Source organism: Jatropha curcas, chromosome 8 (genome assembly GCF_041381405.1).
Source record: "Jatropha curcas cultivar XTBG-Jc1 chromosome 8, XTBG_Jcur_1.0, whole genome shotgun sequence".
Classification (NCBI taxonomy): Eukaryota; Viridiplantae; Streptophyta; class Magnoliopsida; order Malpighiales; family Euphorbiaceae; genus Jatropha; species Jatropha curcas.
This window is the reverse complement of record NC_143158.1, coordinates 6,013,559-6,026,160: the sequence shown is the minus strand read 5'-3', so window position 1 is coordinate 6,026,160 and position 12,602 is coordinate 6,013,559. Positions and strand designations below refer to the sequence as shown.

Here is a 12,602-nt window from a genome sequence, read left to right as displayed (position 1 = left end):
AGGGAAAAGTCGCGAGCGCGAGATGCTTCCCAGGGAGAAGTCGCGACCGCGTCTTCAAACCTCGCGAGCGCGAGAAGTGCAATCGAGAGTCAGAGAGGTTTCTGGCTCAAGTCGCGACCGCGCAGCACAAGTCGCGAGCGCGAGATGAAGTCGCGAGCGCGCTTGTGTGATTCGCGAGCGCGAGATGCGCACACTGAGAGTCAGAGAGCTTCTGGCCAAACTCGCGACCGCGCATGTGATCCTCGCGAGCGCGAGTTGTGCAATTGAGAGTCAGAGAGCTACCTGACTCAAGTCGCGAGCGCGCAATAGGAAATCGCGAGCGCGACTTGCTTTCCAGTATGCGCGAGCGCGCGACGTGATTCTGTGCAGTCTGTATTCTTTTGGCCATAACTCTCAATATACAACTTCAAATTGAATGATTCAAAAGCCCATGTAAAGATAACACAGAAAGGAACAAATAACTCTTCTATGACAATTCCTAATTCCATCATTATATGGGTTCAAAATCAAGATGAAGTTGCTGGTAATATTTCCAGCAAACTCTGTTTCCGCCTCATATGTTCATCCCCTGTTTTCACATCATTTCCAGTACTTCCACCCAACAACAAGCAACATATCATCTCATTGGCAACACACCACACAAGTTTTCATGCAAAGAACATGGAAAATAACAAGAGATATCAAACCTGTCTTGCCACAAAGCTGGGGCTCTGTTTTAACTTCTCTTTTCTGCTACCTTTGAACTTCCTTCTCCTATATACAAGAATTCTCATAACTCATCTCCAATATAACTCAATTAAAGAGTGAATAACATATAACTTCAAGGAATTCTACTTACTTGGAGTGGACTTAGTGCTTAACGTGCATGAAACTTGCAAGGAAACGGGAGGGAAAGTAAGAAGAGAATATGAAAATGGGAAAGTGAGCTGATAAGAACGGGTAGTCTCTAGAAGCAATGACTTGGCTGTGTAAACTCTCTAATTGGTACCTCAAGTGTACAAAGACACAACTTACTACCCAAGCTATATGTTTGGAGGCAAACAAGTCCTAAACTTTCCATGCAAATAAGTCCACTTATCATCTCATGCTACCCGAACCGGGTTTGGTTCAACCCGACTCAACTCAAGAGGATGTTACAATCCCCTTCTCCTATAAAAAGGAGAAGGTTTTCCTTCATTAATGGGTACAAAAACAAAAGCATAGAAATACTTAGAGTGTATAGAAAATTTTAGAAAAGAGTTTCTAAAATTGAGAAAGAGAGAAAATAGTGAGGATTGAAATTTTGGGGTGTTCTTTTTGTTAAACACTTAGAGTACCACTATTTTTGTAATCTCTTTTGTACCTACTATTTTTAGTAGAAGAATTATTCGGAGTTTTTGTCCCGTGGACGTAGCCCATAACAGTTGAAGGGTGAACCACGTAAATCTCGGTGTTCTTATTTTTCATCTGGCATTTACGGTAATTATTTAAATTTTACCGTGATTATTATTTCTGGTGGATTCGATCGTCAATATCCAATACGAAATTATTGGAGGTATATGTGGTAATAGTAATTTTATTTTACTTTTACCACCGGTATTTTTTCGTGGGCCCCACTCGGGATCATTTATAATCCTATCGATCAAGTGGTTGATTGATTTTATAGTTGGAAATTTGTGTCAACCCTCCATGCCAATTGGAAAGCTGTGATACATAAATAACTTTATTTTATTATTTTCAATCTCCTTGAATTTTTATTGTCTCATTTTTTAATAAATAAATAAAAAACAATCAAACAAGGGTAGTTAGAGAGGTACCCACGTGTAACGAATAGGGAGAAAACGAGTCTAACGGACTCTATAATTTCCTAACCGTATACAGCATGGGCAACCAAGTAGATTCCAATGAAGATAAAAAAAAAAAAAAAAAAAAAAGGAACATAACAGTATAAAACGACAACACAAGTGACGATTAAACGCAAAACTTGGCACGCTTTGAACCACCTAACCTACTAATTCTTTATTCTGAACCTCAAGTAGCTACCCCGGTCCCAAATCGTGGCTACTGGCTCACCTTCTCCTTATATATATGCACATTGCCAAACTCACACCACACACTTGCTCTTTGTTACTCTTGAATTCTTTACTGATTCTTGGCTCTCTTGAGGAGAGAAGAGGACTCCATTGTTACTGGAATTTGGATCAGTTTGATTTTTTTTGATAGTAAATGGCTGGAACTGGAGTTTTTGCAGAGATCTTGGATGGAGATAATGTGTACAAGTATTATGCTGATGGAGAATGGAAGAAATGTTCTTCTGGGAAGAGTGTTTCCATTGTTAATCCTACTACAAGAAAGACTCAGTATAAGGTTCAGGGTAAGTTTTATCTCTTGTTTAGTGCTTTTTTTTTTTGGATTAATGGAAGCATTTGATTGTGATTAGTTTGGGTTTAAGACTTTTGATTGTAAGATACTGTATGTTGTTTTAACTTGATTAACTATTTTGAAGCTTTTAATTTATGATTTGTGATCAATGTTTTCAACATACTAACAGCTTGCAGCCAAGAAGAGGTTAACAAGGTGATGGAATTAGCAAAAAGTGCACAAAAAGCATGGGCAAGAACTCCTCTTTGGAAAAGGGCAGAGCTACTTCACAAAGCAGCTGCTGTATTGAAAGAGCACAAGGCACCAATTGCTGAGTGCTTAGTTAAAGAAATTGCAAAACCAGCTAAAGATGCAGTCACTGAAGTATGTTCATATACATGTATACTTATTTTCTTTATTATTAGTAGCTGAATACTTGATTATGCATTAATAATGAAGAGAATTTTTTATTTTTTTGAATTTTATTTAAGGTTGTGAGATCTGGGGATCTTGTTTCCTACACTGCAGAAGAGGGGGTAAGGATTCTTGGAGAGGGGAAGTTTTTGGTCTCTGATAGTTTTCCTGGAAATGAGAGGACAAAGTACTGCCTTACTTCCAAGGTATAATTTACTTTTAATTTCTATTTTCTATTCACTATTATAAGCAACAACTTTAGTTTCTTTTTATTTTATCGTATAAATTTCTAGTTATGACTTATGAGGGTGACTTGGCATTTTCTATTGATGATGAAACTTTCTTTAACAGACAAGTGGCATTTAATAATATAAATAGTAGAATAAGATAAAAAATTCTGATGTTTGGTCAATATGCCAAATGACACTGTTTGTTTATGTATTGCTTATGTAGTTTTTATGTATTGCCATTGCATACAAAAATTGCAGATCCCACTTGGAGTAATTTTAGCTATTCCACCCTTTAACTATCCTGTCAATCTTGCTGTCTCAAAGATTGCTCCTGCATTAATTGCTGGAAACTCCCTTGTCCTTAAACCTCCAACTCAGGTATTTTATCAACCCCATAATTTATCTTATAAAGGGTCTTTTTTCCCCATAAATAGCATAACTAGCTACCTTGATTTTCAGGGTGCTGTCTCTTGCTTGCATATGGTACATTGCTTTCACTTGGCCGGTTTTCCTAAAGGCCTAATCAGTTGTGTAACTGGTAAAGGCTCTGAGATTGGTGATTTCCTTACTATGCATCCTGGAGTCAATTGTATAAGGTAAATAATTCTTCTTTAACCATATATAATACATCCATCCTTTATATAATTGGTAATTCCTAATAATTTCAACTCTTTGGTTGCCATGTCATCAGCTTTACCGGCGGAGACACTGGCATTGCTATTTCGAAAAAGGCAGGTATGATCCCTCTTCAAATGGAGTTGGGAGGAAAAGATGCCTGCATTGTGCTTGAGGATGCTGACCTTGATTTAGTAGCTGCAAATATTATTAAAGGAGGCTTTTCTTATAGGTGACTGCAAATTTTACTTTTGTTAAGATTGAACTTGATGCAGAAATTGTTACTGTTTTAGTGGAAGAAGTACAAATTAACAATTGTATGTTGTTTTACTTATAATCCTTACCTGGTAAAACTTTTACCAATAAAAGTTCTTGTTCTGAATCGAAACATTCCTTATTTTGTTGACTTGTAAAACAGTGGTCAAAGATGCACAGCAATTAAGGTTGTCTTGGTGATGGAATCTGTGGCTGATGCTTTGGTGGAGAAGGTGAAAGCCAGAGTTGCTAAATTACGAGTTGGGCCACCGGAGGATGATTGTGATATTACTCCAGTAGTTACAGAATCCTCTGCTAATTTCATTGAAGGACTAGTTTTGGATGCCAAAGAGAAAGGAGCAACATTTTGTCAAGAGTATAAGAGAGAGGGTAACCTCATTTGGCCTCTGTTGTTAGATAATGTAAGGCCTGATATGAGGATTGCATGGGAAGAGCCATTTGGACCAGTTTTGCCAGTTATAAGAATTAATTCTGTTGAAGAAGGAATTCACCATTGCAATGCTAGCAATTTTGGGCTTCAGGTATATAATCTGTCATCCTCCTTTGTTGGAATTGCTTTTTCATCATTAAGACATATCCCAATAGTAAAAACTTAAGATACCTGTCAATAGGTTTTAGGTTTAAACAAAAACTGTATTTTTGGTTACACCTAAAAGCATATTATATAATGCACTTAACATGTTTGGTGCTAATACTTGCTATTGAAAAACAGGGTTGTGTATTTACAAAAGACATCAACAAAGCTGTGCTAATTAGTGATGCAATGGAGACCGGCACAGTTCAAATCAACTCGGCACCAGCTCGCGGGCCTGATCATTTTCCTTTCCAGGTAAATTACCTGCACATTTCGTTTGGTTCACAGAATAACAAGGACTGAAATAATTTTTTAGAATGTTCGATAATTTTTCAAAAGAATCATTTCTTCAGTCTTAACATCCTGTTTCGCTTCAAATATACTGTTTCAAGAACTAATTTAACAAACAATTTTTTCGTTTATAGGGTTTGAAGGATAGTGGAATTGGATCACAAGGCATCACCAACAGCATTAACATGATGACCAAGGTCAAGACCACTGTTATCAACTTACCAACCCCTTCTTACACTATGGGTTAGTATCATCTATCAGACATAGAGAACCAATGATCACCACTATTTCAGTTGGGTATTAATTACTTAGTAAATTTGCAGACAATTTTGTGTTCGGACTTGTATTATGGAATATCTTCTTCATCAATCATTATTAAGAGTACATTTTCTAATTAAGTTCATAAAACTTACTCCTTAAATGTGTTGTATATATAAGTTGTATTATGACTAGTAGAACAATCTAAGTGTTGTAATTCAATATGAAGCATATTGTTATACAATATTCCCTTGGAAGCGATGATCTTTGTGCTCCCATTCAGAATTTTTCTGCATGCAAAGATAGAAAGGGAGATAAAATTATCAAATGAAGTCTGTTTGTTTGTTTGTTTGTTTGTTATGTGGTTTGGTTTTGGCAGCCCTGTAGACCCTTTTGTTTCTCATGCCTCTTCAGGATTCTCTTTTAAAAGTAAAATTTGAAGAGAAGCAAAAGGGCAACAAAAAGGGAGATAAGGTAAAAAGCACTTCTTTTCCTTGGCATTCTCTGAGGAAGTTCTACTTTCAGAATTTCTATTTATCTTTCCTACTTTATCATCTGTTTCTCTTTGGATCACTTAGAGCAGGATATTTTTTTTTTTTCTATTTTTCACTTTTTATTGATAAACTTTTGTCTTTCGGAAATTCAGTATATCAATCGAACACATTCGAGGCATACTTACCGAGTCTCTTTGAAGTTGCTATCCAGAAATTTTATTTTTTGGAATGTGAAGCTCCTAGAAAATAAGTCATCTTGAACGTAATAAGGCTATAATATCTTGAATGTATTTGTTATGATAATAAATTTAAAAACGACAATTATCTGACGCAAACTATACCTTAGTTAAATACAGAGGGTTTACCAACCCCCGGTTATCGAAGTAAATAATGAGATTTTAAATAAAGATTTAAAAATTTTAACTACCAAATAAGGTGCAATTCCGTCGTTAAAATACCCACCACAAGGTTAAAAGTGCAGCTCCGTTTGTAAATATGGCGTTTGCCGACCAATTTTCATAGTTAAATTTTTTTGGCAGAATATTGATTTTTTGACTGAGGTTATTGACGAAAAACTTAGGGATTTTAAATAGCACGCTCAAATGCAAAGAGATAAGACCCACGAAAAACTGGATTTCTATCTTCGTTCAAAAAATAAATTAAAGGAAAATATTTTCTGGTTAAAGAAAAATTTAATCCTTTTTAAGGAAAATAAATTTTCATTCTCAAGAGCGTGAAATATTTTCCGAATTTCGATAAATTTATTATAATCTTATAAATTTATTTTTTTTTTAATTTATTAATTATCGATAGTTATTACCACCACCAACAGACACCACTATTGGTAACCGGCGACTTTCATATTTTTTTTTCATTATTCTCATATTTAATAATAAAATTTTTTTAAAATATGAAATTTATATTATTTTTATTTTTATGGTCTTGTGATTTAAATATTTTAATACCTTTAACTAATTTTTAAAATTGTACTAAACAATAGAAAATAAATTATTTTTTAGAAACAAACGTAGCCTAAATCTTTAAGTTTTTCTTTGTTTTATAGTCGAGATTAAAGCTAAATAAGTATTTAAAAATATCTTTAATTTATTAATTAAAATATAATTATATTTAAAGTTTTAACAATTAGCACTTAAACCAATTAGTTAAAAATATTAAAATGTAGTAGCAGTAAAAGTTTTATATTTTTAATTTTTCCAATAGAATCAAGTATTTCTAGTTTTCCCACCAGTATTGTCTCGACTTTGCAAATTCAAATATATCTTATGCAGCATCAAAAAGAATAAATCAGAAAGGAAACTTTATGTATACCTTTTGGTTCTGCGTCTACTTGTACAATAGACATGGCAGAACCTATCTAACGTAAGCGGAAGGAAGGAAGGAAAGAACCAATTACACCACCGAAAACGACATGCGGTCTTGCTCCCATAGGTTAAAAACCCTTGCGGACTCCAAATTCACTTTTAACTGTAGTAAAATACACTAGCTGGGATCTGAATTTCGTCTTGCGGTCGCCGTCGTCTGCCGATTTATTCTCCTATTTTAAATCGCTTCATCATAAATGAAATCACCCTAACACTCTACATAGCTAACGCTACTCTCTTGGAGAACAAACTGGTATACTATATATATATATATATATATAATTTTGAATTTCCATTCTATGTTTCTATTTACTCATTTCTTTCTATATTTTTTTTTTATTTTTTAAATGTTTTTAAAAAATTTTATAAACATGCCTATTGTGATGTGTTTGGCTGCTTAGAAACTGTGCTTAACAGGAAGGGAAAAACGATTCTTAATTGTCAAAAATAATCAAGGATTTGAAATTTTTTTGATTACTTGAAGGACAAGAAAGAGTTTACTCTATTGACTTGTTTGGGGCAAATTTATTACCTAAAAACGCAGTCTGGTATTTGGCTTAAGTTTGCCTAAAAACATACTCTCAGCTTTGGCTTACTTCTATAGGCAACCAAACGGCCCTGTTACGGTTTTGGATTTTTTTTTTTTTTTCTATTAGTTTGTTGGAAGACATGGCAATGGCAATGGAGGTAAAGGAGCTGGAAAAGGAAGAGACAGAGAAAGAGGACAAAGAGCTAGCAGAGGATCTTTTGGCAACTGGAAATGCGCTTCTTTCACCTCCGTCCTCTGTTGAACAACTTTTTCCTCTGCTGGAAGTAAATTCCTTCTCTTTTAGTTCTATATATATATATATATATTCTATTTTTTGATTGCTAAATGCTAATTGAACAGTGTCAAAGTATCCTATGTTGTTATCCTTTTAGATGGTGTTGTGAATGCATTTTATTGTTTCATGCCCTTAACTTTCTGAGTTTCTTTTACCTTCCCTTTCATTTCTTAGAAACTTGAGAATCTTTTATTGGGATTGAAGCAATCGCCAGCCATCTCTTTGCAAATGGCATTGAACCCTGCAATGAAGGCATTGACAACTAAAGAGTTTTTGAATCATTTACATTTGGATGTGAAAGTTTGTGTTGCATCATGCATCAGTGAGATTCTGAGAATCACGGCACCAGATGCTCCTTACAGTGATGAACTTATGAAGGTATTCAAAGCAAAATAGCATATTGTGGCTCAGCTTTTTGAAAAACTTTGCTCACAGCAATTTTACTTGGCATAATCTTGCCACTATTATATAAGTGTTTGCTAAACCTTTTTTTTTTTTTAATCATTTGATTGCTCAATAGGACGTATTTAAGCTGATTGTAGCAGCATTTGATAATATATGTGATATTTCAAGCCATTTGTACAAGAGAAGAGTTTCCATTCTCGAAACCTTCACAAAGGTCAGGTTGTGGGTTCTGATGCTGGATCTTGAATGCGATTTGTTGATTTTGGAGATGTTTGACAATTTTCTAAGAAACATAAGGTGAGATATTAAGGTTTTATTTATTTATTTTTCCCCTTTTGTTTGGTATAACATGAGCATTCGGATTTATGGTCGACATTTTAGGCTATAGATATGTTTTGGCTCATAAAAAAGTTTATTTATTTGATGATGCATTTTACTCCTTTTTGCAGCAAATGGCCTCTATGGTTTGCAATTTTTTTACTGATGGCTTAAGTTATGTGATTGAATTTATGGTCAATGCTTTTCTTTTGAAATAAGAGCATATTCTTAAATTTTTTTTCAATCAATTTTTTTTTCTTATACCACTATTTGTGAAACATGATGCTGTTTGAAACTCCTGAAATACATTTCTCCATTGCAAACTTTGTCTCCGCTTGAATTTACTCCTCGTGGATGATGTAAGATGGCGTATATGCAAGCTATTGGTTGCCAAAGAAATTTTGTTCACCTCACTAATAGATAAACTTAGTTAAATGATTAATTATGCGGTGTCTTGTTACTCACCATTTTAGAGAGAGAACGAATTGATGGTTCATAATATGTTTAATTCGATATGTCATTGGTTGAATTGAATGTGGAAAACTTTTAGGGAAAACCATCCTGATGTTGTCTTTATGTCTATGGGATTCATTATGATCATGGTCTTGGAGGATATTGAAGAGATACCATCAGAGCTTCTATCCTCCCTTTTGGGAAGTGCAAGGAAGGGAAACCAGGTGAAACTTGTTCACATAACCAGTCTTTTATTAATCATATATTGATTATGTTCTTAATTACTAGATAGAGTTTTGCTATAGTTTTTCTGCTCTCCAGAATGTTCTACCTATTGCACGGAAGTTAGCTGAGAGAGTAATTGAAAATTGCGCTTTGAAGCTTGCACCATACATGCATCAAGCAGTGCAATTTGCAGGCTTTCCTTTGGACAATTATGGTAAAATTGTTGCTTACATATGTGCACAAAAATCTGAGACTGTGGAGCTTCGAATTCTTGCTTCTCAAGATAACAGTACTAAGAAGCATCTGGTATGCATGTCGCTGTGGTTTGGTACATATTTTTTTTCATGGTTCATACTTGTGATTCATTTAGTAATTATTTTTTCAAATGATACTCTGCCATGGTTTTATGTCGAATTATTCATGACGTTTTAAACTCTATGCAATTTAACTTTCTAGCCTAAGAAAAAGAGAGGTAGTTCTTCTGTAGACCAATCTTCCAAGTTGGGACATATTGATTCTCAACATCATAAAAATATCATGGAAATTTCTAATCAAACAGTTCGGGAAAATGGGTACAAGTTATGTGCAATGAAGCAGACTGGTAAAATACTGCGAGGGAATGACAGAAGGAATTATAGAACAAATTTAATTAGACAGTTTTCCTCTAAGGTGCCACTTTATTTTAATGAGTGTTGTTTTGATGCTCTGATGATGGTATTTTGGATGATCACAATGAGCTTACTGCATGGTGAACTGTGCAGAAAATGTTTCAATCAGCTAAATGTAATACACAGTCAGTCAAGAAAAACAATGCCATGGTGAGAACTCCAATAAAGAAATCCATGATGAAGGATACTCCCAGGAAAAAAAGGGTAAAAATTCTTTGTAATATTCGTTGTATTCTTGTCTGGTAATATTTCACTATGGAAGTGAGTTAAGTTAATCAATATGACAGTAAACATGGATATTTTTTACCTGATATTCGTGAAAATACATGATTTTAATTATACTTGAGTGGACAAATCAAAATAGAAGAAATTATCGGATGATTTTATGTATTTTGGGGCAAATCAATATCTTTTTAAATTGTTCATTTCTGTTACATTTCAGATATGCGTAGCTCCAGATAACAATAAGAATTTTGGTGAAGATTTGTTCAGATCCAGGATCAGAGTCCCGTGTTCAAATGAGCAGATGTAAGTATGCTATATATATTTCTTCTGTCAATTACTATCGGCAAAGATTCAGTATTTGGTTTACATCACATTGCTTTTCGAGTGGTTTTCACCCTGGCTCTTCTTTTCTAGGCTTTAGTAGATGGTTAATACATCTGATTTTATGTGATGATCAAAACTGTTCCCTTTAAACTGGCTTTATAGTGGCAATCAGTATAGGATTATCATTTGCAATTTAATGTTTGGAAGTGTCTTGTTTGACTGTTTAGGGAGGGTTAACAAACCCATGTGTGTGGAAATTGGACAATTTTAAAATGGATATTCGGAAACTTTTATATGGAGTTACATTTATGTAGGTAGTGGAGGAGGTAATGCAAGACAGAGCTTCACCTCGAATTAAGATTTTGTAAGTAGCCAACAAGACTTTTGGTAAGAGGTATTGAGAGTTAGGATGGCAAATTATCATTTAGTCAATAATGCTGAAACAAAAATTTGTGCTCTTTTATCAACAGTATTCGCTGAAAAACTCTAACAGTGTCTTTGCTCATTACTTGAATTAATAAATTAAGCTCGAGAAAGGGGCATGTTTAGATTGATGAGAACTATTGTCAGAATTATTAGCTAACATCTCCTTTGAAACATCAGATGCCACAGCCTTACTTAATCTTTGTGTTTCTTCATTCTGTCGTTCTAGAATAGTCCGCTGTTAGTGGGCTGTGTGAACCATAACTAATATCTTGTTTTGTTGATTTTTTTTTTTAAGGCAAGAAAAGAAGAAACCAGAAATCAATCCTTGTTCCGTAGCTGGTAAAACAATGTAAGATTATGCCTCAAATCCATGAGCTGCTACTTATGTCTTATACTTTGGTGTTTTTGCTCGTATGGAGCCGTGAATGGCAACGTAACTTTATAGGAAAGAAGGTACTCCAATAAGGGAATTCGATGCCGAGGTTCCAGAATCTGGCATTGACAGCCCCAGAAGTGTTGAAAACGTATTTAAATCAGAAAATAAAACTCTAAAAGACATGGGAAACACAGAACAGAACAGTGCTGTTGAATCAAAGGATGGAAGTGACCGAAGTTGTAGTGAATCAAAAGAGTCCGCTGTCAAGGCTGCTATAAAGATGAAAGATGACTCACTTGAGCCTAGAACCACAGAAAACAAAGATCCACCCAAAATGGCTTTGGAAGAGGGTAAAAATGAAAATGGGGTAAAAAACAATGTGGCAACAAATCTAATGCTACTGAAAGATTTGGTTCCTCCAAAGTTGAAGAAACCAAGGACACCCAGAAGAGTAAAAGATCAACCAGATTATTCAGGGTCAAGATGACCTGGAACAAGAAGAGCAAAACAGCAGCAGAAAGGTCAGTGGCGAAGTAATTTAATCCTTAACATTTTGAAAATAATTTTGTCGAATCAGGTTTTGATGTTACACATCTTTCTGACTTAGTGCCCAAAGTAGTCGCTTTTAGATAGGCCAAAACATATCAAGCTTAGGCCTAGGTCTTATCAGGCCAAAACTTAGTGTTTTTAAAGATTGTCATTCTACAAATCTTTGGCCCATTGTTACTTATTTGGTGCATAACTTGAAATTCACTTGCTCATCTCTTAGCCCATTTCTATAGAACAAAACATATGCATTGACCGTACTGCACTTAACCGCATTATGATTGGCTAATTTAGTAAACTTAGAACCAAAACCAAAAACTACTACCTTTTTATTTCTTTTATCTTATTTGGGAAGATCTAGAAAGAAAATGTCGTTATAGAATCGATATATAGGTTTATATTATAAAATTCATACCTAATCCTTGTTATCAATCCGATGCTTTCTCTGATCCCAACTTGTTTTATTATATTATTATGTTATACTCCATTGTTTAACATCTCTAATGTAGGTTTAAACTTTAAGGCATAGTTTTGTAATCTTTAAAGTTGTACATATGCTTATAGTGTATATACATAGGAAGTCAATTTGTGGAACCCATTTAGGTGACCATGTCAAACTGGAACCCATGCGAGTTCTTTTGATTTTTATCTACCCAATTGCTCTGCAAACCCATCTTTCTTTCTGTGGGTTTCAAAAGGCTCTTTTAAAATTATAGGAATAATTTTTATGAGCTTTATAGTTTTAATTGTTTCTTAAATGAACTTCTCATCCTTCTTTTGTCTTCTTTTCCTTTCCACGTATTCTATTCTTTCTTTTAATACACACACACACACAAAGACATATAAATATTCATTAAGATTTTTTCTTTTGTGCATATGATAAAAAGATTGTGATAATCTTTAGCTTGATTACAATTATTAAGTGGGACTTCCAGGTT

At 34.4% G+C, this 12,602-nt stretch overlaps 2 protein-coding genes across 4 annotated transcripts; both read left to right on the top strand.

Annotated features, from left to right (window-relative positions):
• Nucleotides 1-2,025: 2,025 nt before the first annotated feature.
• LOC105633496 (NADP-dependent glyceraldehyde-3-phosphate dehydrogenase) lies at nt 2,026-5,670 on the top strand. Of its 2 annotated transcripts, XM_089724915.1 has the most exons (11): nt 2,026-2,353; nt 2,531-2,724; nt 2,832-2,960; nt 3,243-3,362; nt 3,444-3,580; nt 3,676-3,831; nt 4,018-4,396; nt 4,588-4,704; nt 4,875-4,983; nt 5,413-5,472; nt 5,645-5,670. In XM_089724915.1, exons 1-10 carry the CDS (start codon nt 2,206-2,208, stop codon nt 5,436-5,438), a joined length of 1,515 nt encoding a protein of 504 aa, XP_089581041.1. In that variant the 5' UTR covers nt 2,026-2,205; the 3' UTR covers nt 5,439-5,472; nt 5,645-5,670. The 2 variants fall into 2 exon arrangements, with proteins under 2 accessions (XP_089581041.1, XP_012071481.2); XM_012216091.4 differs by having other exon boundaries at nt 5,413-5,670.
• Nucleotides 5,671-6,762: 1,092 nt separating this feature from the next.
• On the top strand, nt 6,763-11,886 carry LOC105633610 (sister chromatid cohesion protein PDS5 homolog C). Of its 2 annotated transcripts, XM_037637189.2 has the most exons (11): nt 6,763-7,127; nt 7,531-7,687; nt 7,873-8,076; nt 8,219-8,400; nt 8,972-9,098; nt 9,196-9,405; nt 9,556-9,768; nt 9,861-9,971; nt 10,210-10,295; nt 11,038-11,091; nt 11,188-11,886. In XM_037637189.2, the coding sequence occupies exons 2-11, from the start codon at nt 7,544-7,546 to the stop codon at nt 11,603-11,605; spliced, it is 1,749 nt and encodes a 582-aa protein (XP_037493117.1). In that variant the 5' UTR covers nt 6,763-7,127; nt 7,531-7,543; the 3' UTR covers nt 11,606-11,886. The 2 variants fall into 2 exon arrangements, with proteins under 2 accessions (XP_037493117.1, XP_020534751.1); XM_020679092.3 differs by lacking the exon at nt 9,556-9,768.
• The last annotated feature ends 716 nt before the right edge of the window (nt 11,887-12,602 follow it).

Excerpts from the sequence above, each read along its gene's own strand:
- LOC105633610 (XM_037637189.2), top strand. The coding sequence starts at position 7,544 with ATGGCAATGGCAATGGAGGTAAAGGAGCTGGAAAAGGAAGAGACAGAG. Across the intron at positions 9,099-9,195 it reads GTGCAAGGAAGGGAAACCAG|AATGTTCTACCTATTGCACG; the intron begins GTGAAACTTGTT and ends TCTGCTCTCCAG. Across the intron at positions 10,296-11,037 it reads CCGTGTTCAAATGAGCAGAT|GCAAGAAAAGAAGAAACCAG; the intron begins GTAAGTATGCTA and ends TTTTTTTTTAAG.
- LOC105633496 (XM_089724915.1), top strand. The coding sequence starts at position 2,206 with ATGGCTGGAACTGGAGTTTTTGCAGAGATCTTGGATGGAGATAATGTG. Across the intron at positions 3,363-3,443 it reads TCCTTAAACCTCCAACTCAG|GGTGCTGTCTCTTGCTTGCA; the intron begins GTATTTTATCAA and ends CTTGATTTTCAG. Across the intron at positions 3,581-3,675 it reads CCTGGAGTCAATTGTATAAG|CTTTACCGGCGGAGACACTG; the intron begins GTAAATAATTCT and ends CCATGTCATCAG.